The sequence below is a fragment of the Plectropomus leopardus genome, chromosome 5 (genome assembly GCF_008729295.1).
Source record: "Plectropomus leopardus isolate mb chromosome 5, YSFRI_Pleo_2.0, whole genome shotgun sequence".
Lineage (NCBI taxonomy): Eukaryota > Metazoa > Chordata > Actinopteri > Perciformes > Serranidae > Plectropomus > Plectropomus leopardus.
The window spans coordinates 19,921,876-19,949,543 of NC_056467.1; the positions used below are offsets into that span (position 1 = coordinate 19,921,876).

The 27,668-nt window shown below is 41.3% G+C and overlaps 1 protein-coding gene across 1 annotated transcript in view; it reads left to right on the forward strand.

Annotated features, from left to right (window-relative positions):
• LOC121943326 (collagen alpha-1(XXVI) chain) overlaps positions 1-21,366 on the forward strand; it is a 32,376-nt gene extending 11,010 nt beyond the window's left edge. The window contains exons 4-14 of the mRNA XM_042486846.1: positions 11,782-11,843; positions 11,960-12,086; positions 13,020-13,118; positions 13,242-13,370; positions 15,307-15,399; positions 16,899-16,951; positions 17,040-17,102; positions 17,568-17,603; positions 17,678-17,722; positions 17,793-17,877; positions 18,763-21,366. Of these exons, the coding sequence (XP_042342780.1) occupies positions 11,782-11,843; positions 11,960-12,086; positions 13,020-13,118; positions 13,242-13,370; positions 15,307-15,399; positions 16,899-16,951; positions 17,040-17,102; positions 17,568-17,603; positions 17,678-17,722; positions 17,793-17,877; positions 18,763-18,893 (923 nt within the window). The 3' untranslated portion in view covers positions 18,894-21,366. The remainder of the gene's footprint in view (positions 1-11,781; positions 11,844-11,959; positions 12,087-13,019; positions 13,119-13,241; positions 13,371-15,306; positions 15,400-16,898; positions 16,952-17,039; positions 17,103-17,567; positions 17,604-17,677; positions 17,723-17,792; positions 17,878-18,762) is intronic.
• Positions 21,367-27,668: the final 6,302 nt, after the last annotated feature.

The window sequence follows — 27,668 nt, forward strand, 5'->3', positions numbered from 1 at the left end:
TGTAAATCTGCACAAATCTGAAAAACTGATGCCCTTGTTTGAGCTGCTTAATGAAATGTGCAATGGAAGTGCTTTTACAGTAGCTTTTGGCTTCTATTTTAAGTTCTCTGGTGTATTCCCTGCTTCTTGTTTTGTCCTCTGTACTAACTTTAAACACTCTGAAATCTCATGGAGCTCATAGTCGAGCTCCTGAGGCCGAGACGGTTGCAAAGCCTGAATTTTTTCTGTCTTTGCTAATGGAAAGTGGGTGTTTTCAGAATACATTTCGTTGACACCCCGACCCGTCAATATTTCTGACAGTCTGGTTTGTGCTGGCTGTGTACAGTGCATCTCAAGATTTACATTTTGCTTTCAGCAGAGTTGTGCTAACACATGACGGCATGGAACACATTTGGGAGAAATGTGTTCGTAATTTCCCCATCGTTGGTCCCTGCCCCCTCCTCTTTGCTCCGTCAGAGCTGCACCCCCCAGGATCCATCTGCACATAAGATTATATTAACAGTAGGGATTGTGGGTAATGTCTGTGCGGGACCTCCCCTGATGACGCGGCTACTTTTGATCTCATGCAAAAGCTCAAGAAAAGAAGTTTAACAAAGTTTAATCCCAGGTGTGACAGCGCAGGAGTTTATTTAGTGAAGTTAACAATGAATTTCATTAAAGAAGTGAAAAGGTGGCTGGAAGCTTAGGATGTCAAAATGTGCTAATCTGTTAATGTTACGGTTGTGAAGCTGCTAAAGTCACCGTTTCCCCTCTGCAGCTGGATGAGGAGAAAGTGTGTTAAAACCCATCGTTGGAGGGATTATCAAGAACACCAGCTGTAAAATACCATACAGAAATGCCTTTGAGTTCTCCCATTTTTCCATTTTATCATCCTCTCTCATCCCCTTGCAGGCCTTTGCTCTTTTGCCCTCACCTTGCTGCTGCTTTTCCTTGCCACTGCCGGCCTCTTCATCTTTTATATTCTTTGCTGCTTTCCTCCTATCTAACTTCCTGTGTCCTTTAGATCTGCCGCTCTCCTCTCCTTGGAGTAAAGTGATAAAACAGAACCATTTCCCACATGTGTTCCTTCAGAGCTCTGCAGAGTGAGGATATGACTGATGTCTCTGTTACGTCCCTGGTTGTGCTCATATTTAGGTCAAACAATGCCCTCTGACCTGCTGGGAGCTATGGGAGAGCTCAGCTGGTCCTGGTCCTGGTCTGATCTGCCTGATGGATGACGCTGTGTTCATAGTCTTTCTGTGGTTTTTCATTTCTGTCGTCAGCTTACCATTGGGTCTTCCTGCCTCCATTTGTCCCTCTGTCTTTTCTGTCCGCAACTCCACACATCTGTTTATGCTGACTTAAGCAGGTAGAGTTCCTAAAAGGATTCCTGGAAAGGTTTGAGAGGTCGATAAGAGCCACATGTGTCAAAGAAGGTTGGTGCGATCTGTCTGTAGTCAGCCCAGTTGCCAGAAGAAAACTTGGATATGATTCATTTGTACGTTTAATAAGCATGTTTCTAAAGTGATGCAGTTCTGATTACATGTGTATGTGCTGATATTGTCCTCTCATGTGAGATGGCTGTCAAGCTGTCCGCCATTGCAACAAAAATGGGTATTTTGTGATTGCGCGCCCTAAACAGGGTATTTCAAGCAAAAAACATGATCTTTTTCTAACCGTAATCAAGTTGTTTTCATGCCTAAACATAACCAAACATTCACAACAGTTTTGTTGAAACATTAAACTTAGACACTAAAGCCCCAGATGTTGTTTTATGGTTTCCTGGAACTTTTGGGCAAATGCTTCATTATTTCAAAGGCATATTCACTCGAAAACGGTAATGTTTTTTTCAGACGAGGACAAACCTTTCCATTTATTCTGTCTTGTTCCTTCATTTAATCTCGTACAGTCGCATCTATACTGATGCTTATAGCGCTCACCTTCATCTCCCATTTGTTATGTTTACTTTAAGACCTTGATTACTCATTCGGGCCTTGTGGTTGCTGCGATTTACTCTATGGGCTCTATCTTATGCTCCATGCATGACAAGCACATTGCATGAGATCACATGACTTGTGGGAGATGCTGCGTTCCAAATCGCATACTTTTTCTTTTTACTTTCATATGTACTACAGATGCCCTTATAAAGTACATACTGTTGCATGCAGTATGCACACAACTGGGACACACTAGGCCATACAAAGTTAACATTTGTTCAAATATTGGTTGACATTTTTTCACTCATTTATCCATTCAGCTTCATGCAGCGATACTATATTACGATATCAATTGTACACACGAGTTGCAAAACATTATTAGTACTTACACTTGAATGCACTGTCATCTGTCATTGTGGTGTCTGTGTCCTTGTTCATATTTGCGTGACATACCGTGACGTATGTGACGTATCATCTGCTGCACAGAGGATTGTGGGTCAGAATAGCCAGCAAAGCATGCTGGCTTGCATTCTGCAAAATGCAGCCAGTTGTAGTAGGACATCCTGTTATTTTTTGCATACTGCATTTCACATACTTCATATTGGGACATACTAAATCTTTTTCTGGCATACTAAATAGTATGGTAGTATGGGTATTGGAACGCAGGAGTAGTGCAAACACGCCCATGGACTACATCTCCCACAAGTCATGTGATCTCATGCCATGTGCTTGTCATGTGACTGCTTTGTGTGTATTTATTTACCAGAGCTACTTCCTGTTGCAAACGGAACAACTGATGAAGGTGTTTGGATGAACGTCTTGTTTTTAAAGTTTTTAGTCCAGTGTTTTTTGAAAAATAAAACCTTTTTGAAGATACTTATCCATGTTTCGCAGACACACAAACCAAACATTTATTTTGGCGATCTGGTTGCAGCAGTGAAGACAGGCCAGGAACTTCTTAATGTGTAAGGGTGTGTATGTTTATCTGTCTGCTGCCTTCAAGCCCCACTGGAAATTTCCAATTTGCAAGTTTGGAAATCATATGACACGTTTTGTTTTGTTCTGTTTTTACTGAGAAACAAATCGCTGTAGTTTGTGAAGTCTTCTCTTATCAACACTAGTACCATACTGGCAGCTCTGTACTCAGACATAGCATGGCTTTCAGCTGTATGCTATCATCAGCATGCTAGCTCTCAAAGTGTCAACATACAGGTATAATGTTTATTTAGCACCATGACGAACTAAATTAATTTAATATGTAAGAAAACATTTTTTACAGTCACACCAAACCAACATCAAAGAACTGGCAGTGACAAAGGCAGACTGATTCGTCACATCATGCCGCCTGCATTTCCACCAAAAAGTTGCACTTGAACACAGCCCAAGGATTACAGCCAATGACCAAATTGCACATACACTCTGCTCCTGGGTGAGAGGAATAAACTCGCTATACCAGCAGGAGGCGGTAGTCTGCATTTGTCATTCAAAAAGGACAAATTGAAAATGTTAATTAGCCACTTAGCACATTAGCAACACAACCTGATACTGAAAGAGCAAAGGATGTTAATGATGTGTCAGTGAACACAATAACACAAACGATTATGAACTCTTTCTGCTTAAGAGCTTAATGGCTAAAAAAATAATCACACCTAACATAGCAAGTTTGTTTTGATCTCAAGGCTTCTTGACTGATGTCGTTTGCTGAAAAGCAATCAGTGATTTTATTCACCCACGGGCTCTGCCATAACTGATGCAGACTCAACATGCTGAATCGGTCAAAAAAAAAGCGAACAATGGTCAACTAAGGCTAATGGTGTAAGACACCCCCCCAAATTAGGGCGACAGCTGCTCACCAGTGGCCCACCACTGATTAACAGCTGACCATCATCTTGGTGTGTCAGGCCCTTTAGCACTCAACACAGAGTACAGCTGACGCTGATGGGAGTGTCACTAGTGTTTCAGGTACTCAGTCATAAACCAAATTATTTTGACTGGATGATGGCACTAGAGGAAAAGTGTAGGATTCACAAAAGTAATAAAGTTTGTCTTCTAGGGGTAAATTAATGTCTGTGCTAAATTTTATGGCAATCCATCAGACAGTTGTTGTATCCATCAATCAACTGACTAAATAGCACCGCCACCAATGAAGCCCCTAAAAACTAAACATTTACACTCCAGTTAAGATTAAAGAAATCTTGCTGAACTCCACTGTCTTCACAACTTCCATAGTCTCTACCTTTTGCGTGCATCAGGACTCAGAGAGTTCTGTTTTTCTGTCATCGTGTGCTCATGTCATACCTTCTGATATGCCTTGTAATCAGGGATATTTTGCTGCTGTTCTCATTCCCTCAGTTTAATGTGTCTCCACCATTTTCATTCTCTTGATTTCATCAGACACAACTGCATGAGATCTTGTTGTTGCCTGTTCAAATTTTTTGCCTCTATTTCAGCCGATCACCTTGTAATCAACGTCACACAACCTCATCTCATACATGACTGTGACTGTATGTCTGTGCACCAGCAGGGCCATTCATCTCGAACTGAGACTGTAGCAACTATTTGTGTGCTGGATGGTGCAGGTGATGATGGACCAGGGGGTGACAGAGAAATTGGGTGTCTTCTCAGATTGGAAGAGATTCAGTTTGTCTCCGCCTGTCATGTAGCAGCATTTTGTACAGAGGAATGTGAGATAAAAAGCCGCACCACATTGAGGTTCTGAAGTCCATTATTTAGTCGCTGACCAGGTCTTGTTCTGCATGAAATAATGGCACCGTGCATCAAACTTAATGGGAAATTCCATTAATTGCCAGGTATTTCTACTTGCAAAATGTTGCAATGCTTCAGTTTAAAGAAATGGTGTGTGGCCTGTCAGCTGGCATCAAGCTGAAAAATGTTAAATGGTCCCTCTGTGGAGTATGAGACATATTGGTTTTCAAAAAAAACAAAAAACAAAGCTGCGTTTACCGTCCTCCACCAGCCGCCGCGGTCAAGTGGGTGTGTGATTTAGTGAGTGAGAAAGTTTGTGACAGTAGGAGTGTGTGTGTGTGTGTGTGTGTGTGTGTGTGTGTATGTGCGTGCGTGCGTGTGTGCGCGTGTCTGTCTGTCTGTTGGTGTGTGTTCTGTGCCAGTTGTTCTTCATGCCAGCAATAGCCGACCACTTGCTGGCTGGGGCTGACACACAACAGGCTCCTGGGACAGAGCCAGCTCTTGGAGGCTGACTGTGGTCTGCACACACACACACACACACACACACACACACACACACACACACACACACACACACACACACACACACACACACACACACACAGGACACACACTTGTCTGTGTATCTTGGGGATGTGACAGAGACTCATATGAAGGTCCAAGAAGATGTTTCAATACATCATCCTCCTGTTCTGCTCACAAATACAGACAGAGTGAGTTTTTAGTGGCAATGAAAATGACTGCCCCTAGCTGTGTGCGTCATGGTGTCTTCTGTGGTCGTCTGTGTGTATGTGTGTACCAAAAAAAAAAAAAAAAAAACTGCAAGAAATTTCAAGTGATTTCTTTGATCTATATCCAGGGCTAATGAAGGAAATGTCTCAACAGATGATGCCCGCAGTCTTTCCTACAATCTTGCCAAAACGATCCTGTGCTGTCTTGTACTGCAGATCACACAATAACGGAAGGCATGATTCATCAAGTCGTTTTTTTTTTTTTTAGTTCTTCAAGATGAAATGTGCTATTTGTTTTGGTTCATCTGATGCTTAAATTGAGATTTATCTTCCAGAGTTTCTAATCTTATTTACACTTCTGCTTTGCCTGGAGGTCTGTTCTCGTCTCTCAGTTTTCATTGCCAGACTTCACATTTGAGCTTTTCACATAAGACTAACGCCAGATTTCCTTCCATGTCATGTTATTTATGAACATCTAATCCTTTAACATGGTGCATATACCAGCAATTTGATATACTTGTTAATTGCATTTTATGTGATTAAAGTATTCTGTGGCTGTGGTCAACACATTGCCACTCCCAACTTGTCGAATTTCCAGTCAGTGGCCCTACACATCAAACTGTGATGCTCTAGGCACTCCAGCGTCAGTTTTGGATGTTCAAGGAGGGCTTGTCAATTTACGCTTGTTAATTTGCATAGTGTAACTTCTGTTTTCATAGTTTCTTCTGGTTAAATGAATAAAGTCTTTTTTAAATTAACTTAGAACCTACGTTAAAAAACTTAGTTTTAGGATTACTTTTCTATATGCCAACTTCACAGTGGAAGCACCCCATTACGTTAACTGTTGTGTAGCCGCCCTGTCAGCAGTCACATAGACGTTCACACCAGACATGCATTTCTCCGTGCTGGGTAGCCAGCGAGTCTGCTCCTCTGCTGTTGTAATCATATCTAGATCTCTGTCTCTGTCTGCTCATGTGTCTTTGTGTGTCTGTGTGTCCGCTCATCTTTCTAGCTCTCTATTTAGACACAACAGTCAAAAATATGGGATCATGGGATGCATTTTTAATTTTTATCATAATCAGATCATTTATATCATATTTAGTACACACTTCATCTAATTTACAATACATTTTTCGTGTGTTTTCTCACCAGATTTGCTTGCGGCTCCTAAAAAAAAATGGACCAGATGCCGAAACTGTCATTTCAAAGCGCGAGACAGCCAAGACGTTCTGTGTTGCGCTGTGTCCAGTGTGAACAGTCCAAATTGTTAACATGGGTGCCAAAAGGAAGCAGGCAGTGCTTCACGGAAAATAAACATGCTTCACAGTGCTTTCACGTCCAGTATTAATGGTTCAGGCAAAAAAAGTTTGTGGTTAGGTTTGCAAAAAACATCATGGTTTGGCTTAAGATAGATATTTTTGTTACTGGTAATCTAACGTCACGCTTTCTTACTCTTTGTACTACGGTAGTTGCCAGTGCTGTCATAACATGCCGCCCGGAGCGTCACTTACTGCCGCAAAAGTACTGTATGTCTCTGAGCGTTGATGTCTGACACTGAAGGCTACAGACCAAGCATTGGCATTTGACCAGTTGGGAGTAAGACCATGTTGCTCTGGTCATTTTAAATGATTCTCACTTATTTTGTAACCCTGCATTTGCTATGTCTTTCCTGTGATTAAAAAAAGGGCAAAAATATTCAAAAATGGCCAGTCAGTTGCTAGTCATAATTTCAAGTGAATTTCCAACCATAGAAAAAAAGAGAGAGAAATGACTGGTTGCTCTGTAGACCAAAATCAAACGCAGGTCACAAACTTGTATCACATGCTCATGGAAACCAGGTACCAACAGGATCAAATGAGAGGGAAATCCAGGCGCTCCAAAAAAAACTGTGAAAAAAACTTTAATTTTTCAACCATATCAGACAAGATGTAGCATCTGAATAGGTGAAAAACTGCTCAAACATACAAATCCTTCCTTCTCTTTGGAGTAGAAAACGTTCTCAATTCTCTCTGTTTATTTGGTTCCCCACTAAAGACAACACAATCCAGAATCTTTCCCACGAGCTGAGTGCAATCCAAGAAAAATAACCCCGTCTTTTGTTGCCATGGTGTAATTATGGATCCAAACAGACTCTATAGCTGCGGTCCCGTTCTAAACATCAGCTCAAGCACAGCGGAAGTTTGGTTTTCTAACCCAACATAATTAAATTCCAACTGCAGAGACGGAAATCCCGCCCGCCACCTTTAGAAAAAAACACACACAAAAAAATGCTGTTTTGCTCTGGTTCACATTTATGGCAGACTGACTCAACTCTGGTGTTTTCCTGTGGTGTGTGTTTATGACATAATACGATATGGTTGGTTTTATTTCTGACGGTTGTTAGGCAAGAGAGGAGGACTGAATAAGTTTGTCAGCTCATTACAGTGGACCTAGAGTAGCCCTATTGTCGTGTCTTAGGAGCACAAAACCATCATGGATGAGGCAGCTTTGCTTATTTGGTTGTCAGTTGACTGTGGAGCGAAGTGGCTACTAGACATTGTACATTTTGAGTAAATATACACTGCTGTCACAGTCACCCTCTCCCTCGTTAACACATGCACAAACTTCTCTGAAGCTCATTTAAAAGTTGACTGAAACACAAAACAAGACTAAGAGCCATGCTAGCACCTCTGTGAGGCCGACAGCGACGCTGCTTTGAGCTAAATCCTTATGTCTGCGTGCTAACATGCTTACAATGACCGTGCTAACATGCTGATGTTTAGCAGGTATAGAGCAGTCTTTCAGGGGCTTCTGTAACTCAGTGGAATCTTTAACTGGGTTTTCTTTCATCACTCTATCTGGAAAAAAAGAAATGTGTTCTTGCTGTTAACTTTCTTATACTGTTTTTACTCTATTCATGGCAATGCAGCAGCATGACTGACTACATTATTGCAGAGTCGCCACTGAAGTGTTGCGCAAGCGATCGAAAACATAGTTACACCATCACATGCTTGTGTGTATCTGCTACTTGCCACCAAGGACCTTGAGACTGTCAAGTCTGTTTTTGGTTTGTATTTGGTCATTCTCGGAAAGGCAATATCAGAAGAAGGCCTTGACTGAATTTTGTCAAATTTTGCATAAACACCCACTTGGACGCAATGATGAACTTAGTAGAATTTGGTGGTCAAAGGTCACTGTGGCCTCTGAAAACATATTTTTGACCATACCTCAAGAATTCATATTAATGACAAAATTTCACACAAATATGTAATAGGATATAATAATGGAGTGATACTATTGTATATCCAAAAGGTCAAAGGTCAACATCAACATCATAATGTTTTCAAAAGCACTTTTCTGGCCATAACTCAACATCATATCTCAGGAACAGAAGGGGAAACATGTGGTTAAATACTAAATCAGTGACTCAAACTCTGCTGACTGTACAGATCTTCTGTGCTGCTGGTTTGAAGATGTGTGTGAAGCATACATGTTTTGCAGTTTGTAGCTTCTTTGCAGCAGCATCCATGTTTGACACATCATCAACTGCCATGATTACATATGAGTCTGGACAGATATGGATGTAAACTGTAACTGCAATTTGACTGGTTGGCAGAGGCATACAACTGCAAGGCATTAATTCTAGTTTCTTTAAAAAATACTAAACACTAAAATAAAACACAAAGCTCTCCAAATGCGCTAGGTCTGGCCCTGAATCCATCTGATAGTTGTCAAGACATTTTCTAACAAACAAAAACATTAACCTTATGGTGACACCAAAAGGAAAATGAGAGGAGTGCCAAAAACATCAGGATGCATCCTCTGGGAACAATGAATGTCTTTACAAACCGCATTGCAATCCATTTAATGTCTGATCAGATAATTAAGTCTGAACCAAAGTGGTAGATCTTCTCATGATCTCGCAGACCAACACTGCCATTCCCAGAGCCGCACCGCTAGCAAACTAAATGTCATCACATCATCACAGAATAACTGTAGGAATGCATCAGATTGATGTGCTGTATAACAGAGAGTGTGTCAGAGGGTGGAGGCTTCCTCTGGGCTGATGATGAATAACTGTGGGAGAGATGAAGGCATATCATCTCATCAGTCCTCTCACACTGTGGAGCCCATGACTGCCCACAGTCTCACTGTTGTGCTGTGAGCGGCTTTGATGTCCTTGTTGTAGTTTCTGAAGAAACCTCAGCGCAGTCAGTCACAACAAACTCATGTGGGGTCATTACTGCCTCAGTGGTTCAACAGTTTCAGTATGTGGGTCGATGAATCCTGAGGAATGTGTTTTTGGGTCGAGCTGTTGATTGTTGTTTCCGTTTGTGGCTGCGCTTCGGGACGAGATTCAAGATTTTTTGAAACGAGGCATTGAGAAACCACACCCATGCAGACTGACACAGCCATGGACTGGATGTACATGACAAACACACACACACACACACACACACACACACACACACACACACACACACACACACACAGACACAGCACAGACTTTAACCCTGTCCTATTTCAGTGAAGCAGAAACCTCTGTGGCTGCCATTAGTACCCTGTGTGCTGTGGTCAGAGACGCTGATTTAGGCAAACCGGAGCTGTTTGGGTCATTTTTGTTGTTAGTTATTTATGAGCACCAGTTGTTCCTCGTTCTAGGTATTCCTGCTATGACCACAATGTGGGTGGGTCCCGTCTGTGGGACTGACAGCTGACATACCAGACATCTTATGAGCCATGGACCAGAAGACAGCTCACATTTAGAACAAATACTGGGTTTTCTATAAAAAAAACTGCTATTCTGTGTTTTGGATTTTGGATTACAGCTGGTGTAAAGGCTCCAAAATTGCAACATAGCGGAGAATGTGTGGTATCTGCGGTTTAGTGGTGGCTAGAATGGTATCATTTGTGACAGAGATCAGCGAAGTGTTCAAAACACAGTGAGGGCAACATAAAAAGTAACTTGCAAACAAATTTTTTTTTTGCAGGTGCTGAACAAAAAACACTTAATTTGTTCATTTGTTAGGATCCCCATTAGCTGTGCCCTAGAGCACAGCTAACCTTCCTGGGGTCCACATTCAAAAACATACATTAAACATTTTAGTCCACACAAAGTAAAACATTTATTACATTAAATGTGGCTGTCATTTAAAAAGGTACTTTTGAAATTACTATCACCACAAATAACAAACATAAGACAGAGAAAAACAATATATGTGATAAGTTTATGTATGTATGAGTAAACATGTATGTGTATGTATGAATCTAAAATCTCAGTAACTCAATATAGTTCACAGTAAAACTACAGACTTCAAGATGCAGAGCGTGTTACAAATATGATTTTCCAAAGTTTTTCCTTATTTGCGTTTTAAACAGCGATTTCGCTTTTAATTTGGTCAGTGACAGTGGTAAATAATTCCATGCTTTCATTGATCTACATGTAAAAATGAACATGAGAGGGCTGGAAAAATAGGCAGATAGTGCCAAATTACCCGCAAAAATGTTTGTACAGTTTCTTTAAGGATAAGTGTAACATTACTGAATATTTTGCTCATTGTAAACAAATTCCTCTCAGTTCATTTTCACTTTCAATGGAGCATTATCAACAGCTATAGACCAAAAATATATTGTGTTTACTACATAAACTACATTGCCCAAGTTTATCATGAGGAGGAGACATTTCACCCAGTGGGACAGTGTGGCGTGTTGATCTGTTTTTAATAGTAAAGGACAGCATGATTAAGTTGGATCAGTTTATTGTTTTTGGTCTTTTCCTGGAATTTGTTGACAGTAAAACAAATAAACAATATCACAAAATGTCTATAAATCACATTTTTTCTTGTTGACTTTTGGGAAAATACCAGTAAATGTATATGGATGGAGGTGTGTGTGTGTGTGTATGTTTGCACCTGTGTGTCTGAATGTGTTTGTGTTTCCATATGCTAAGCACAGTTAATGGCTTAGGTATCTGGAGGAAGATATGAGTGTGTGGGCACACAGGCCATCACGGCGAGTTGGCAGACAGACTGAAAACATGCTGAGTCAGGAGACAAGCAGGTGTGCGCCAGGCTCGTGTGTGTGTGTGTGTGTGTGTGTGTGTGTGTGTGTGTGTGTGTGTGTGTGTGTGTGTGTGTGTGTGTGTGTGTGTGTGTGTAAGAGAGTGAGAGAGGTCTGATATATTTATTCTGTGAGTGAGTGACATGATTTAGGGAGGAATACCTAATAAATTCTTGCGTCTGGTTTGATGGACATTGTTCTTGCTTATCTTGTGTATCTTGGCTAAAGTGGGATAGAAAGATCCTACTGATGGTGCCAGGATGAAAAAAGAAACAGGAATGAAAGAGGCAAGGCAGAGACAGAAGGAAAGGAAAAGACAGATGGAGAAGAAGAAGAAGCGTGTATACCCAAAAATTAAACTCATCCTGTCTGTCTGTCTTTTCTTACAGAGTGTTTGAACTGCACCAGTTTCACTGACATGAACAGCAGAATAAATTCCATTGAATCAAAGGTAACAATGATCCCTACAAGCCTACAAGTTATTTGAAAGCAAGAATTTGTGTGCATTGGTATACTTAATACACACCAGAGTGTAACCTAGTCTAAAATCTGATGCTCTTGTTTTAGATCAAGCTGTTAGAAGAGGGACGTTCATCCCTGCAGACAGGCAGCAGTCTACCAGAGGGCTCAACCGACAATGAGGTGGACGCACCCCAACCCACTCCTATCGGACCGCCATCATACCTGCCACCAGGTGTCAACAAAAACATACTTTCTGAAAGATGTAGTGGAGATCTTAAAGACCTGTTTTAAATCAAAATTTTTAAAAAAAGGCAAAACAAATATAAAATGAACACAAAAATGGCAAAAACAAAACAACGAGCACAAAATGATCCTGCTTTGTTGATATCTAAATGTCTGTATTTGAGTACAAATACAGTATGCAGTACAGTACATGCAGTTTAAATATTCAGAGATGATGAAAGGAAAAGTTCACCTTTATTTAAAGGGATCCTTTGGTGATTTTCAACCAGCTTTTTATCATAACAGTGTGGGCAGTATTTTTAAAATAATTGTGACAGACTTCCAGCGCCTATGTCTGCCTGCTGATCTTAGACCCCTTTACTATGTGTTAAAGATATACTATGCAAGATTTTACAAAGAAAATCAATTCATGAACTCATACAGATGTTGAATTATTATAGTTGTGTGACATAATGTTAAATATGTAATTATGATAATTATAAATATAGTTTTTCTTTTTAAAAAAAATCATTTTCTTTTTTTTCACTAGACATTTCCCCACCTCAAAATAATTTTCTAAATCTGTTAATTTCCTTAAAAAACCCATGTTTTTGAAAGAAACTACACCAATTTGAAAATGTAAGAAAATAAGTAAGAAAAATGATTTCGCTCCAGCTTTCAAAGGGTCAAAGAAACAACAACAAAAAATTGAAGCAGCAGAGGCTGAGATACTTTAAACTTTGGTCCCTAGTATGTCAAGCTCCAAAAATCCCAATGGGACATTACCCATTATGAAAATTAACAGTGTCCTTTGTTTGACTCCTTTGTTGAGTTTCTTTGAAACCTCATACCTAAAGTTTGTCTTTACAAGTTGAATAGCTCTTTTCTTGACGAATAACTCTACATTTGATTCTGACTGACTCTCGGGTTTTTGGAGCATCAGGAGGCAGAGGAATACCAGGGCCCATTGGACCACCAGGGCCTCCAGGTTCTGCTGGACCACCAGGTCCACCGGGAAGAGCAGGCATTCCAGGACCCATCGGTAAAATATCATCAGACCATCTAGTCTCATCTGCTCATTTATAGATGGTTTGAAAAACTTACAATTGGAAAAAGACCCTAACATGACTCATTTTTTTCCACTGTATTTCACCTTGGTGTTCAGGACCAAAGGGGGACAGAGGTGTTGCAGGAACAATAGGTCTCCCTGGCCCTCCTGGTCCACCGGGTCCCCCAGGGCGGAGCTCCTCGTCTGTCCAAGTGCGTGGTGACGTTTTTCACGTGGACAATCAAGGTGAGCAGACTGTTCCACTTCACATTCACTCTTTCACAGTAACTTAGAGCTAAATTGTCCCAGATGGCCTTAAATGAGAACATAATAGAAGTCAATCTCACACACATGGCTGAATTCTGACCCAAGAACAATCGTAAAATCATTCAAGCACTCAGTTTTTGGTTTGTCTGAATCGATGCCAAAACCACAGGTCCATTTTGATGAATCATGTGCTTCACCACTTTCAAGCACTCACATATCTCATGCATTATGTTCATCCTTTGCAATCATTGTGTCAGGCAGAACATGAACGCAGGCCAGATGGGTTTCAATGTATGGAAAATGGTTTAAAAAGGGGCACAGGTGGAAGCGTGGAGCATATTGTAGCTGTTACCAAGTGTTTAAGAGAGCAATATGTGTCTTTAGCTTTCAGCGGAGGACTCACAGTCGTAATGGAGTATTGTTTCTTTGCAGCGAAGGGCTGGCTTACATTTGGTTTAATTGTTTCCGTGTGTGTTGCTGCTGCCGAGCCACTGTTTACTGCAACCTCATTTAACACCACCACCGACAATGGAGCCAAATACTGGCGAATAAATCACAAGATTAGCTCAGGAGCTTTTTAAAACAAAGTCTAAAACTATTGGAAAAATATATTGAGGCATTTGTCATTCACCTCATCCACTTTGATACGTGTTTGCTTCTTTGTCCTCTCCTAAAATGAGTATAAAACATGAAAATAAGTGATTTTTCAGTGTTTGAAACTCTAAAATCTTCATTTGTTCTGAAATACACAAGTACAAAAGATCCATGTCTCACATTGAAAGCCTCTGTTTCACCACAGGGAGGCAGCAGAAGCCCATGCTATAATCATTACCTCATGCAGACTGCTGGCTCCGATTAGGCTTTTGGCTGCGTCTGCCTTTCTGAGCCCAGAACTGTGTCTGCGGGTCTGGAACTATGTAGATTTGGGTCTGTGGGACCATGTAAGCTGAGGGGGGCCAACTGGCTGTAAATCAGGCCTAATTTGTTAGCTGTCAGCACAACAGTCTGCGTTTGGGGGAACAGGCCGCGGCCCGGAGCCAAAATCTGGGCTAGCTATGAACGAGGGAGGAGATAGTCTGCCACTCATGTGGAGTTTCTCGGGGAGGCAGCCAGGCTCGAGGAGACTGTAACATTAGAAAATTAGTTCCAGAGGGAAATCTGCTCCTTCTAGACCCTTTCTGTGGACTGTAGCCATAATGTAACAGCGCTGCCTCAACATGGGGGTGGGGGGGGGGGCTGACTCTGAGCATATGTTAAAGTGGAAAGGAAGTAGGAAGTGTGTTGTGGTTGAAAACAACATTCATACTTACAACTTTGAAATAGCCAGCATGCTGGGAACAAGGCACGACTTCCACCTCCTGAATGAAAATCGTGTCCAGGCGTTTACTGCTCCATTAAACAGGACCTCTTTTAGATTGAGCAGCTGCTCCTGTGGATCACTGTCACACTGGATTTAATCCTCCTGTTGACTGCTGATGAAACTCTGTTGCCTGAGTGGTCGCTCTTGATGTCTTAACCAGTTGTGGCCCCAGAAATTTTTCATGCGGTTAGCTGAATTGGACCACTGAAAATCTTGGGGTGGCGCAGCATAACCAAAAGTGATAACTGAATTAAGAAAATTGGATTATGATTTTGAAATATATGGGCTTGTTATCAATATGTGAGTTAAGGAATTCCACACTGATACACTTTATTTTTTTATTTTACAGTTAATGTTACTAATTATCTGATGTGCTTAGACTAATACTGGTACAGGTAACATTTTGAGTACGTAGTTCGTAAAGCTGACTGTCAGCTGCCAGTCACTGGCGGGCCGTTAGTAACATCTTCTGCAATAGCAGAAGATGCAACTTTTACACTCGTTATCTTTTGTGCAGAAGGTAAACTAAACTTTTTGTTTGAACTTTTTCTCCAGAGGAGATCCCCGTCCGTCCAGGCCTCCCTGCTCCTCAGATCGTGGTTGGGCCACCTGGTCCAACTGGTCCAACTGGTCCTGTTGGCCCATCAGGTATGAATATAAGCTTTTTCCTGCCACTACATCATATTGCCAGTCCAATACAGTTCATTGTGTTTGTATGGATAGATACTGATATATGCAGAGTGTGCCATGACTTCAAGCACTGCTTCAATTTAAAATAATTTTTTTAGATCCCCAAAACCCCAAAGACAGGAAACACGTTGTGCAGGAGACCACAAGACATACAGAGTTAGTGCTAGAGGGCCGCTACAAAGGCCCTTTTTTCATGCCTCCTTTGCATTGGTCCACAGAAACAAACAATGGCAGCATCTGTCCTCTCCAGTGTGTGATTTTAAATAGCATCTGGCATTATGCAACCCAAAAAGTTGTGATGGGCGTGACGTTTACGATGCAAAAAACGTAATGTAGACATGGTTCTTTAACCGAAAACGGTGGATATCCCCCTCTGGGTGGGGAGGGAGTTGCTGCCCCAAGTGAAGGAGTTCATGTATCTTGGGGTCTTGTTCACGAGTGAGGGTAGAATGGAGCATGACATGGACAGGCGGATTGGTGCAGAGATGCGGAGCTGCGTCTGACTGTCACAGTGAAGGATGGGTCCCCCAGGAGGAGCTGGAAAGTATTGCTGGGGAGAGGGACGTCTGGACTGCTTTGCTCAGCCTGCTGCCCCAGCGACCAGGCCTCAGATAAGCGGACAGCAATGGATGGATGGATGGATGGGTGTGACGTTTGAAACAACAGCATCAATATCTAGTGTGACATATAACACACGGATTGGCAGCACTTTGGGATAACATGACAGTCACGACCATTTATCGTCCCTTGTTTATGGCAACTGATCTCATCCTTTGCTTGGAGGGTAAGGAGCGCTTGGACCCAATTGTTTTTCCAAATTGCGGACATTTACGATTGCTGTTCTTCTTTTTTGAGTTAGCTGCTAACTGCTTACAGCTGCTTTTTAAATCTCCCGCTGTGGGATGCACACATAGCATGCTGTCAAAATGTCACGTCCGTCTTGCCCTCTGTCCTGTTTACACAGAGACCGTTTAAGTGCTGTTACCACCTCCCGTGGTGGCTGAAAGTCAAGAAACTCTGTTCCCCCATTCTGTGGTTGTACGTTATATACATAATGGTGAGGAAACAAAGAAGTATTTTCCTGAATTTGACAACATAAATATATGAACCTTATGTAGATTCAATAAAACAGCGGTACAAGTGGATATGACTTTGTTAAATCTTATTGTTAAATCATATCAAACATTGTTCAAACTACTCAACGTTATTTGAATATATTGTATTTAATTATATATTATGTATTCATTATATTCTATTTTCAGTGAAACATTGAGAACATGGAGGTTTATTTTGAAAACGCTGACAAATCTCCCTCTCAGGACAATGTTATTTCTGAATCAAATTAAACTGTGATAAATTGGCTGAATTTAATTTTAACGTTTCAAAACAGAGCCAGTCTTAGACATTTTGATTTTAATCTGCTTCATGTGTAAATGTTTTTTTGAATGACACTGCAGGCCCTCCAGGACCGAGAGGACCCACAGGGATGCCAGGCCTGCCAGGACGAGATGTGAGTGTTTGAATCTGTTGGATCAATAAATGATATGGATGTATGACTGGTATCATTAATGCATGCCCCTCTGTTTTATTGACATCAGGGCAACGAAGGCCTCCAAGGCAAGCCTGGGGATCCTGGGCCTAAAGGAGATCCAGGGGAAAGGGTGAGGCCACTGTAAAAATCGTCCTCGTTATTGGATTAGCAGGCTGGCTGAACATGTTTGAATCTGATGAACTATCAAAATGCTTTTTGTTCTACGTTTTGTAAATGTTCCTAGCTGTCATGCAATCTTAAACACATTAAAGGTGAACAAGCTTTTCTTCAAAGACCCAATGCGAGCCGTGACTAATCCTCCTCTCTCTCCCGTCCAAGGCCAGGCCTCACTAATCAGGGCGGCCATGTCGGGTCCCCTCTTTTATCCAGCTCTCTAGTGGGCCTCTGTCTTTAAACCTGATCCCCTTCCTCTACTAGCATGATTTAAGATTGGAGATCTGGTGAAGAGGCAGATTAGCACAGAGGGGATAAAGAATGCAAGCTGGGAAGATGTGTGTGTGTGTGCGTGTGTGTGTGTGTGTGTGAGAGAGAGAGAGAGCAGGAGTCTTATATCTCTCTGTTCTTTTTCTACCAGGGGCCTCCAGGTGTAGCAGGCGAGCTGGGCCTACCTGTAAGTATGAGGTTATTGTGTTGCCTAAATCACACACACAAACACACACAGATTATTTTACTCTGTTTTCACAGGGAGCACCGGGGCCAAAAGGAGAGCCCGGAGAAGGCCTGAATGAGGTAAGCGTTATTAGTATCATTTCCTCTTAAGCTCATTTGAAACTTAACTTAACATGATGGTGCTGTTCAGGGCGAAGCTGTGCAGCAGCTCAGGGAGGCCCTGAAGATCCTGGCCGAGAGAGTCCTGATCCTGGAGCACATGATCGGTGTTCATGGTGAGGAGAAAAACACACATGGAAGAAAACGTTTTTACAGGCTTCATTTTTGGGGGAAATATGCTGATTCACTTTATGGCAGTGAGTGACATGAGAAGATTGATACCGCTCTCAAATATGTCTGTTATATATAAGGTTACAGTCAGACAATAGTACAGTTAGCTTAGCTTAGCACAAAGACTGCAAACACAGGGAATTAGCTTGCGTGGCTTTGACCAAAGGATAACAAAATCCACCTGCCAGCATCTCTTAAGCTCACTATCACAAATAAAAGCACACAGACAACAGTCGGCTCCGTTATGGTGTTGTGTGCCAAAGTATTTCTTGGCTCCAGGCTTGATTTTCTGCACCCAAGAGCATCGACACAGTTTGAACTTTAAGTTTGAGTGTCCACACACACACAAATAAAATAAATCTAGAAGAAAATATATCTGTACAACAGAGGCTACATTTTTCATACTCTGACTAATAATCCTAATGAGTGAAGGAATATTGTGAGTATTACCACAAAAACCGAAATAATCCGCTGAACCAACGTAAACTATGACCTAGAGGTTTCTGCTTCCTTTAAGAAACAGTGCAGCACACAAATGTTGTTGTTACTCTTTAGGTTTATGTACAGATGGAACGCACAATATATAATGTGCTAATTGGTGAGCTTTAGAGGTGCTGGTAGACTGATTTTCTTAACTTTAAGCTGAGACAGGCTTGTTGTTTCCACCTGCTTCCATTCTGTTGGATGTAGCTTCAGTGGTGTTGATCTCCTCTTCTAACTCTCCATCCAGAAAGCAAACAGGCATATTCACCAAAATGTCAGACTATTCATTCAAGGCTGTATCAATGAGGAGTCTTTTTTTTGGATGATTGCTTCCTGTCTCTACACAGAGACCTCTGAAGGATCTGGTTTTGGCAGCATTTTGGACCCCCTGTCGTTCTCTGCCATAAAGACGAAGCGTCTTCAGCCTGTTCCTCAAACTCCAGGACCCGGGGAGAGACAAAGACAAGTTCCCCTTTAAGAGTACAGTCTAATTATGTATGTATGTGTATAATTATGATGGATGTGGCAAATTTTGCTTGACTTGACGTAGACTTTTGTTTTTATCATGTTTCTTGAATTATGACAATTTATTTGCCATTTTTTAGCAGTAAAAACAAAGAGATGTTGAGCATTTCATTCACACGAAAGGCTTTTTTGAGCCTTTCTGACCTTGTTGCTGCATGCTCTTAGTCCACATAACCTTAGCGGCAGCACTCGTACAATGTTGTACAATGAAATATAATCTCATAAAGTGTTATGAGGGTTTTGGCATCTTTCTTTTCCTCAGATAACAGACTGCCTCGTAAACACATCAGTTTCCTTGGCTGATGTTGCAAAACTCCTCAGGCTGTGATGTGAGTTCCCGAGAGCTGGACCCAAAATATACTATTTAGTGTCAAACACATTCTTGGATCGACCTCGGGGTTCATCTCGTGTTAGCCTGTCAAACATATTTCTCCCTTTCTCTTCTCTCTGTCTCTCTCTGGTTGCTCTGCCTTGTTAAAACTGAGGTAAGACATGACGGGCTGCCAAGAATATCTGCTTAAAATAAAGTTAAGTGAAATGAATAGCATCTGGAGAGAGTGCACATCTGGAAAGCAAAATGAGGAGATGCTGAAACAGTTGAGTTTTGGCCCCAAGACCCAGACCCTGCTCGGCTCCAGTTCACCTTCACGCGACTGGCTGATGGAGCACTAAACAGGATTACATTGACTTCTTCATAAACTGCCTCAGAGATTTGTTTCCAAAATGATATGATTATTGTATAATAAGTCTCTGAGAGACCAAGCCTTTTGGTCCCATGCCTGGTACAATCATTGTCTTTTCAAATACAAGGTTCATGTGTAAAAGGAATAGGTCGACATTTTGGGATAGAAACTCATTCACTTTCTTGCTGAGTTAGATGTGAAGATTTATTAACCTCTAATGTTTGTATGCTGAATATGAAGCTGGTGCCAGTGAGCTTAGCCTTGCACAAAAACAGAAAACAGACGGAAACAGCTAACCTGGCTGCGCTCACGTCATATTGTTCAGTAACATTAGACAATTTTTGCCTCTATTTAGGTGGCAGGAGTGACAATTAGTCATCCTCAACCTTTGTTGTTTTATATTATAAAATGATGAAGACTATTGAAGAACAATTGCATACAAAATGGGATGTGAGCTCTATAGGAGAACTTTTTTCTCAACGCTTATCATTTCTTCCCCCAATATTATGTACAGATTTTTAGGCATTCTGTTATCTGAAATACTGGAACTAGTACATAGAGCTTGTTTAAGTCAGTCCCTCCATGATTTGGAGCTGTTTTAAGGAATTGTTGTGGCTTTACATTTCCTGATTTCAACAAATTATTTCAAGACAATTTTACTAAAAAATTGTATGGCATGTTGCAATCTCCATAGGTGATTTTTGCAATGAAATTGTGATGGAAAGTGAAAATTGGTCAAATATTTCTGATGCATTTGCATCTGCGATCAACTGATCAACAGCTGATTGCTGATAATTAGCTAATTCTAAGTAGTGCTGAGGGACCGTCTCCCTGAGCCACTCTCCTCCCAATCTCTCTGCCAGAGTTAACTCAGCAGCTGCTAACATTGCACACTGAGCCATTAAACAGTCCTGACAAACTCACACCAAAAGCAAAAATGACCAAACACTGTTGCTTAACACTGTTTAGCCATGTGATGCCATTTCATGCCATGTCGTGTGATGCACGGTTTTCCAATGAAATGAGATTTTAACTTCTTAAATATTTTATTTTGCATTAAAGTTGCAATGATGGACACATTTGCAAGGTTGCATGGAATTCAAAGGGAATTGGCTGAATTGTTGTGATTACAACTTTGCAACATCCTACAGAGACAGGTAAATGCAGATTTTTTTTTTCAAAGGAGCATTGCCCCTGATCCCCCTGGGTTTGCGCTGAGCCCTGACTGTTAAGACATCTGGCTCCACCCCTTGCAAAAATATTTAATACTGCAAAAGAAGCTGATGATGGATAGTTACCTGGTGTGACTTCAACTTTATAAGTGGTAAGAAAAAAAGATGCACTCCAAAATCAGAATAACAAGGTTTCATTTTAGCTTGAGACAGAGCCAGGCTGGCTGTTTACCCATTTCCAGTCTTTATGCTAAGCTAACAGTTGCTGGAAGCACAGACATCTCATCTCACACTCAGCAAGAAAGCAAACCAAAATGTCAAACTTTACCTTCAGTTATTATTAGTGATTAACTTGTCTGTATCTGTTGTTTCTGATAAGTTGTCATATGTTATAGCGGGTTGAGTCTACTGATGTACCTTTGAATACTGTTGTGTTGTGCATGTTTCATTATCTTTTATACTAAACAATGTTCAGGTGTGCTTTGTTGTTTCATTTGCGAGACGTGGTGCTCAGCAGATATTTATCTGTGTTCATTATTGAAGTGAGATTAAAGTCACGACAACAAAGGGATTCATTTCGTTAAGTCACCACTTTATTGCACATAATTACATACACACACACACACACACACACACACACACACACTGTATGCCACAACTTAACAGCATGGCGAGACTGTTTACATGCAGAAGCTTCACTGCTGCTCCTCTTCGTCTTCTTTTCATCCTTGTGTTTCGTCTCCTCTTTTCACTCCTGCTCTTTGTCCTCTCCGTGGGTGATCACATAACGCAAGCTCTGATTTACCTACAAGCAAACAGGTTAAGGCTTTCTTGCATTTTAAAAAAAAATCCTCAGCTCTTGTGATGTTGTCAGGTTTGCAGAGAGAGAGAGAGATCACACGTGCTATTACATCTACAGACAAATACAGAGCTGGCTTTTGCCATCTCAATTAGCTCATAAGAACGGGGAGATAAGTGCGGTTATGTATCATTGTCATATATTCCACTCTGGCCTCTTTATGCACCCTTTCATCTGTGATTTGCCTGCCTGTTTCTGTCTTGCGCCTGATGTACCCCTTCCACCTCCTCCTCCTCTGTCTGTCTCTCTCCTCTTGTTTTTCCTGTCTACTGAACAGAGACATGTTGATATGAGGCCCGCTTGCACGGCCACAAGGGAACAAGTCTCTGGTGCTTTTGATCAGCTGCAAGATCAGACATGTCCACCGCTCCCTGGTGCACACTCCAGTGACTGATCATGCAGTATAATGGGTAGGCACAGACAACCAAAGATGCACACCCACACATGTTCTCTGTGTAGATCATATAAGCATCAACACACACAAGCACATGCACGCATGTGTTGGCTCTGCTCACAGTGGGGTGGCTTGTTTGCTGGACACAAGGGAGCGAGAGAGAGATGGTGTGTGTGATTTCCCCTCTCTTGCCCTTTTTTTTTTTGCCTTTGACAGTAAGATGGATGATTGCAATCACAGGAGCCATCAGTGAGACAGAGTGGAGGTCTATGGGGCAGCGAGACACAGCCATGGGAAACCAGCCGTCGGATTACTGCACCACGCTGCCATGGGAACACCGCGCTGTTTATTTGTCTAGAGGTTTTGTTGTTTCATATGCATTTTCCTCTCTCCCTCCTCTGTGTGGCCTTTTGATGTACAAAGCTTGAAAGCTTCCTCATAAAATATGTGTAGGCAGTGAGAGAGGGACGGAGAGGGAGAGCGTTTACGTTCATAACATAGCGAGCCTACTGTAAGTCAATATGTCTCCTCAAACCAGTACAAAAGTGACAGATTTCATAGCGATTAGACTGGTCTCTTTGATCCCTTGAGAGAATGAGAGGCAGACTTTTCACTCCCCAGTCAACGGATGTTTTTAAGAGAAACATCTGTTGCTGTACAAATGAGATTACTGTGTCTCTCGCCAGGGGCCATGGGGGTTATGAATGGCACTGTTACTGAAGAGGGGGTCTGGACGAGAGCTGAGAAGGATCTTTGTAATAAGCTGGAGCTGGTAGTTAAAAGGTTTAAATCATATTAAATTGCCTCAGATTCTGGGTATTCATCAGCGCTCACCTTCAACTTGTTCAACGGTTACGCCACCGCCGGTACCTTTGAATCACTATCTCATATTGATACATCCAATATTTTACCTTGTTGCCAAGCAACAACTCACCTTATCCTCTGTAAACTTGTCAGCCTGTGACACGGGTGATATTTCATCCTGCAGGAGAGCAACAGGAAAGAAGAATTACGGTTTCCATCTCTTTGACTTTGAATTAACTGTGATCTGTATTTCACTGATCGAGATATGCCTTATCTGCATCCTGGAACTCTGGTCGTAATTTACGTTTTTATGCTGTTCAAAGTACCGTTCATAGTTATCTGAGTGATGAATTCCTGTGAGAGGCATCACAAGCCACAGAGTCGTTTCTGCGATGTCTGTGAAGAGAATCATACACTCACTCGTCCTCCCCCTCTGAGGACTCCTGCTCCTTCTGGGTCAAAGACCTTGAAGGCGCTGAGAATCGTCTCCTCGGGGTCAGTTTCTGACAAAACACAGAATAACACAGGTAGATAAACTGTTAGAGCTGTTCGACATGATGCACGCTGCACTGACTCAGTTACACATGACACTGTGTCATTACTGGATTTTATGAGTATTGTTTATTTTGGAGGATGCAAAATTTTTAAAAATTTAAGGAGGTTTAGTGGCATCTAGCGGTGAGGACTGCAGACTGCAACCAACTGAAACTTCTCCCAGTTAGATTTCCTTCAGTTTCCATTGTTCAGGAGGTTTTCACTGCGAGCCAGATTATCTGCAGCAGTCTCTTTCTGTCCAAACCAAACAGACATTGTGATTTAAACTGGTAAAAACACTCTTGTGGCAGAGAGAGCTGCTACTTACCGTGGCTAATGCAAAAAAAGCATGGTTTGTCTGTTCTGGGCTGCTGTAGAAACATACCAGTGCACTATGCTGGACATCCTGAACGAGGACTCGCTCCCTATGTAGGCACATCAAACTGACATCAGAGAACTAGCGGCGATTAAAGCTCCCTGCTGTGTCGCCTGATGTCGCCTGTGTCTCAGTCAAATAAATGCACATAAACACACTAAACTGAAGGCCAACCAGCATGTGCATTCTGTGCAAAGACTGTGTACAAAGAAGGATGACGTGCCCCCACTTACCCCCACTATGTTGAAGTGAGGTAAAAATATCCGAGATACGGGATAGTTAGCCAGGTAGCACATTAACAACACAATTCAGTATGCGCATGTGAACAAGAACACAAACCACTAGGAAACGTTTCTGCTAAAGAGCTCAATGGCGTAAGAAAAACAAACAAGTCTTTTTCAAACTCACTCTCTCGTGACTTTAGCCCTTTGTCTACTTTCCTTACTTCAGTTTCTCTTCTCGTGCACTGAGCTGAACTACCAATAAGAGTGATTTCATTCGCCAATGGGTTTTGCTGCCGCTGCGGATTCAACATTTTAAAGTGCAGGACACACTGCAGTGACGAGGGCCACAGACGCTCACAGGCGGCCCAGCGTTGACCATCGGCTTGGTGTCAAAAACATGATGATTCTTATTTTCATGTGATTATACACTAAAGAAAACATACTATTTGTATTATATTCCATCTCTGCCAATATATCCCCCCAAATCCTAAACACTGGACCTGTCATACAGAAAATGAAAACTGTGTTGCACATCAAGATAGTACTTGACTGTTTTTTCTGTGAAATGTCTGTTTTCATGCACCAGTTCCTTCTGTCCAAGACAAGTTTTTCCTTTGGGAGACAATAAAAGCAATGCTGAACTTTAAACTTGACTGAAGCATGAATAAATGATCAGTTTCACTAAAAAAATAACACAAAGCAAACTAAAACAAAAAGTTTAAATATTCATTAGGGTTCCCAGTCAGTCAAAGTTACAGTTGTAGTGTAGTATTTAAGAAAAAAGTAGTAAAACCCAAATACAACAACATTAGATTTAAATATGTGATTATTATTTTTTATGTGCTCTTGTAACTTCATTCTCAGTTGTGCACACATTAAAACATAAAACTGATAACTGATCAAGATTCAATAAAAAAAATCTTGTTTAAGACTCAAAACTCAGAGTTTAGAGCCTGGTCTCACTGCTAGCTCATCAAAAACCGACACTTGGCAAATGCCCCTTAGCGTCAGACATCGAGGCACAGAGGCTCGTGCTAGTATGTGTAGCATACTGAATGTCCAAAACCGACACAAGAGGGGTACCTAGAACATCGACGTTCGACGTTTAGAGCCACTAATGAAGGGTCAATATTTGCCGAGTTGGGAATGACAATGAGACTTGAAGTGGGACCTGTCAGTCTTGACTTGGGACTTGAGTGCAAAGACTTGAGATTCATTTGTTACTTGCAAAACAATAACGTGGTCCCACCTCTGTTCTCGCCATTGCGTGGATTTTCTTGCAGTCTAATTTTTGATCGGATGAGGTCTTTAGAAATGATAAGAGGAGTTCCCTTCAACAAATATCCAGCACCTGTTCTGTCCAGAAAACTGAGGCTGCGCTGTGCATACTTCCAACAACGGAAATGATGCTGAATGAGGACATGTCAAACAAGCTTCAGGACATGCAGTGGATCTATATTTGAAAGCATAAAAAGTGATTTTACTCACAGTAACTAGATATGCCTATAACTCCCTTGTGTTCATGAATGGGATTATGACAGGGATGAGGGGTCTGGATGTTCTGGCCGTCTGAAAGCATTATTGCTGATAAACGTCAGCGGTTTCAACAGCTGTTGAGGCATCAGCTCATTATGAGGAGCAATGTTATTCGCTGCCTTTGTGCCTGCAGGAAATTTCTCATTTGACAGTGTAAAGTGTTAATTCTGTGTCCGGGGCTCTAACTCAGAGGTGTAAATTTAAATGATCCACATCACAGCTTCTGATTCCTATCAAGTGACTCCTGAAGCGCACATGCTCCCCTCCTCCTCCATTCTCTTGTTTTCAAGGTTTTTCTGTCTTGTTGCTGGAGCTTAAGCTATGACTATATATAAAGGATAGTTAAACACCAGCCAAATGAGCACGGCTGTGTAAATAGCAACCTTTAATGAAACCGTAGAGGATGTGTGCACTAGTACAGCTGTGGAGCGGCACTGAAAACACCAGGTTTGAGGACTAACGACACCTTTAAGGTCATTCTGGTTGGTAATCAGTCAGTGATGTGCTCTGAGGGCTGTTTTAGGCATGCGTGGACTATAACACACACATCAACTATGCATGGTGATGAACTTACAGCAGATCAGATTCAGGGATGCTATGATTTACATCATGGCTGCATAAGACAATGAACCCCTGGGCACAGATATGCAAAGGGCCCCACCACCTCTGGAGCAAGACACACAGACTTTGATGTGGTCTTGTATCACTTTGCAGTTGGTATGCATCTTTTGGTGATTTTGTGTCTCTTTGTGGTTGTTTTCATGTCTTTTTGTAGTTCTTTGGCTCTCTTTGAAGTAATGTTCTTTCTTAAAAAGTTAATTTTGTGTCTCTTGGAGGAAATTTGGTGTCTTTTTAGTCCTTTCGTATCTCTTGTCAGTCCTTTTGTGTCCCTTTGTTTTTTTTATTGTAGTTATATTGTGTCTCTTTGTTCTTTTGCATCTCTTTATGTTAATTTTGTGTCTCCTTGTTGTTATTTCACTCTCTTGAAAGTTTTTGTCTTATAAAGGTAGTTTTGTGTCTTTTAAATGTAGTTTTGTAACTTTCTGATGTAATATTGTGTCTTCTTACAGTTGTTTTGTCTTTGTCATCATTTTTGTCTTGGATGTAATTTTGAGCTTTAAAAATGTAGTTGTGTGTCTCTTTGTAGTTATTTGGGATGATCTTAGGAAATGGTTGTTTTGTCTGTTTTGGTGGGGGACAGGGGTATTTTGGGGGCTTTTCTTGTTTTTTATTGATAGTGCAGCTAGAGTCTGACAGGAAAAGGGGAGAGAGAGACGGGATGACATGCATCAAAGGGTTGGAATCAAACCCAGGCCACTGCAAATGCCTCATCAATGTGGGACGCAAACTCGACCTGGTGAACTAGAGATTGCTGTGTTTTGCCTGTTTTTGTAGTTATATTGTATGTCTCTGTAGTAGTCCTCTGCATCTCTTCGTGGTCATTTTGAGTCTCCTCCTTTTCAGTAAATCGAGTGACATTTTGCAAGTGAAGGCCAAAGGAAGGATGTCCCCTGACACTCTGGGCGTCTGGGCCGTTGCTCTGTGGACCGTTCAGCAATCCTTCCATGATTTAGTGCTCAAGTACACATGCATAAGAAATAAACAGGCAGATGTTCATGTACTTTCTGGAGATGGTCTCTGTAATACCACCCTGAATCATACATACACATCAACTTACACATTCACATACTCCTGAATATATTCATTACTTGTCCCAAACACAACACTCAGTTAACATACATGCTTTTTGGCACATTTTAATAATCTATTCAAAGCTATATTTTCTTGATGAGACAAGCTCTGATTTCCATTTCGCTCCTTTATAAAAGTGAAAAAACGTCAAACTTTATTTCACTTGCTATTGTTTGTTACTAACTTGCAGAAGATCACCATATTAAAATCATACTTACATAGTAACATAATGTTGCATGATACTAAATTTGAAAGTGAGGATTTTGAAATATTTGGCAATGATAAACGTAAAAAAAAAACAAACAAAAAAAAAAACTGGACTTGACTTCACATAAGTATCACACAGGAAAGCAGCATTTGTCAATATGACATACAAATTCTTCAAATGGAAAACAGTAGCCTACAGGAACAGACTCACTCAAAATCAAAATTAGTCACACATTATGACAAGTCA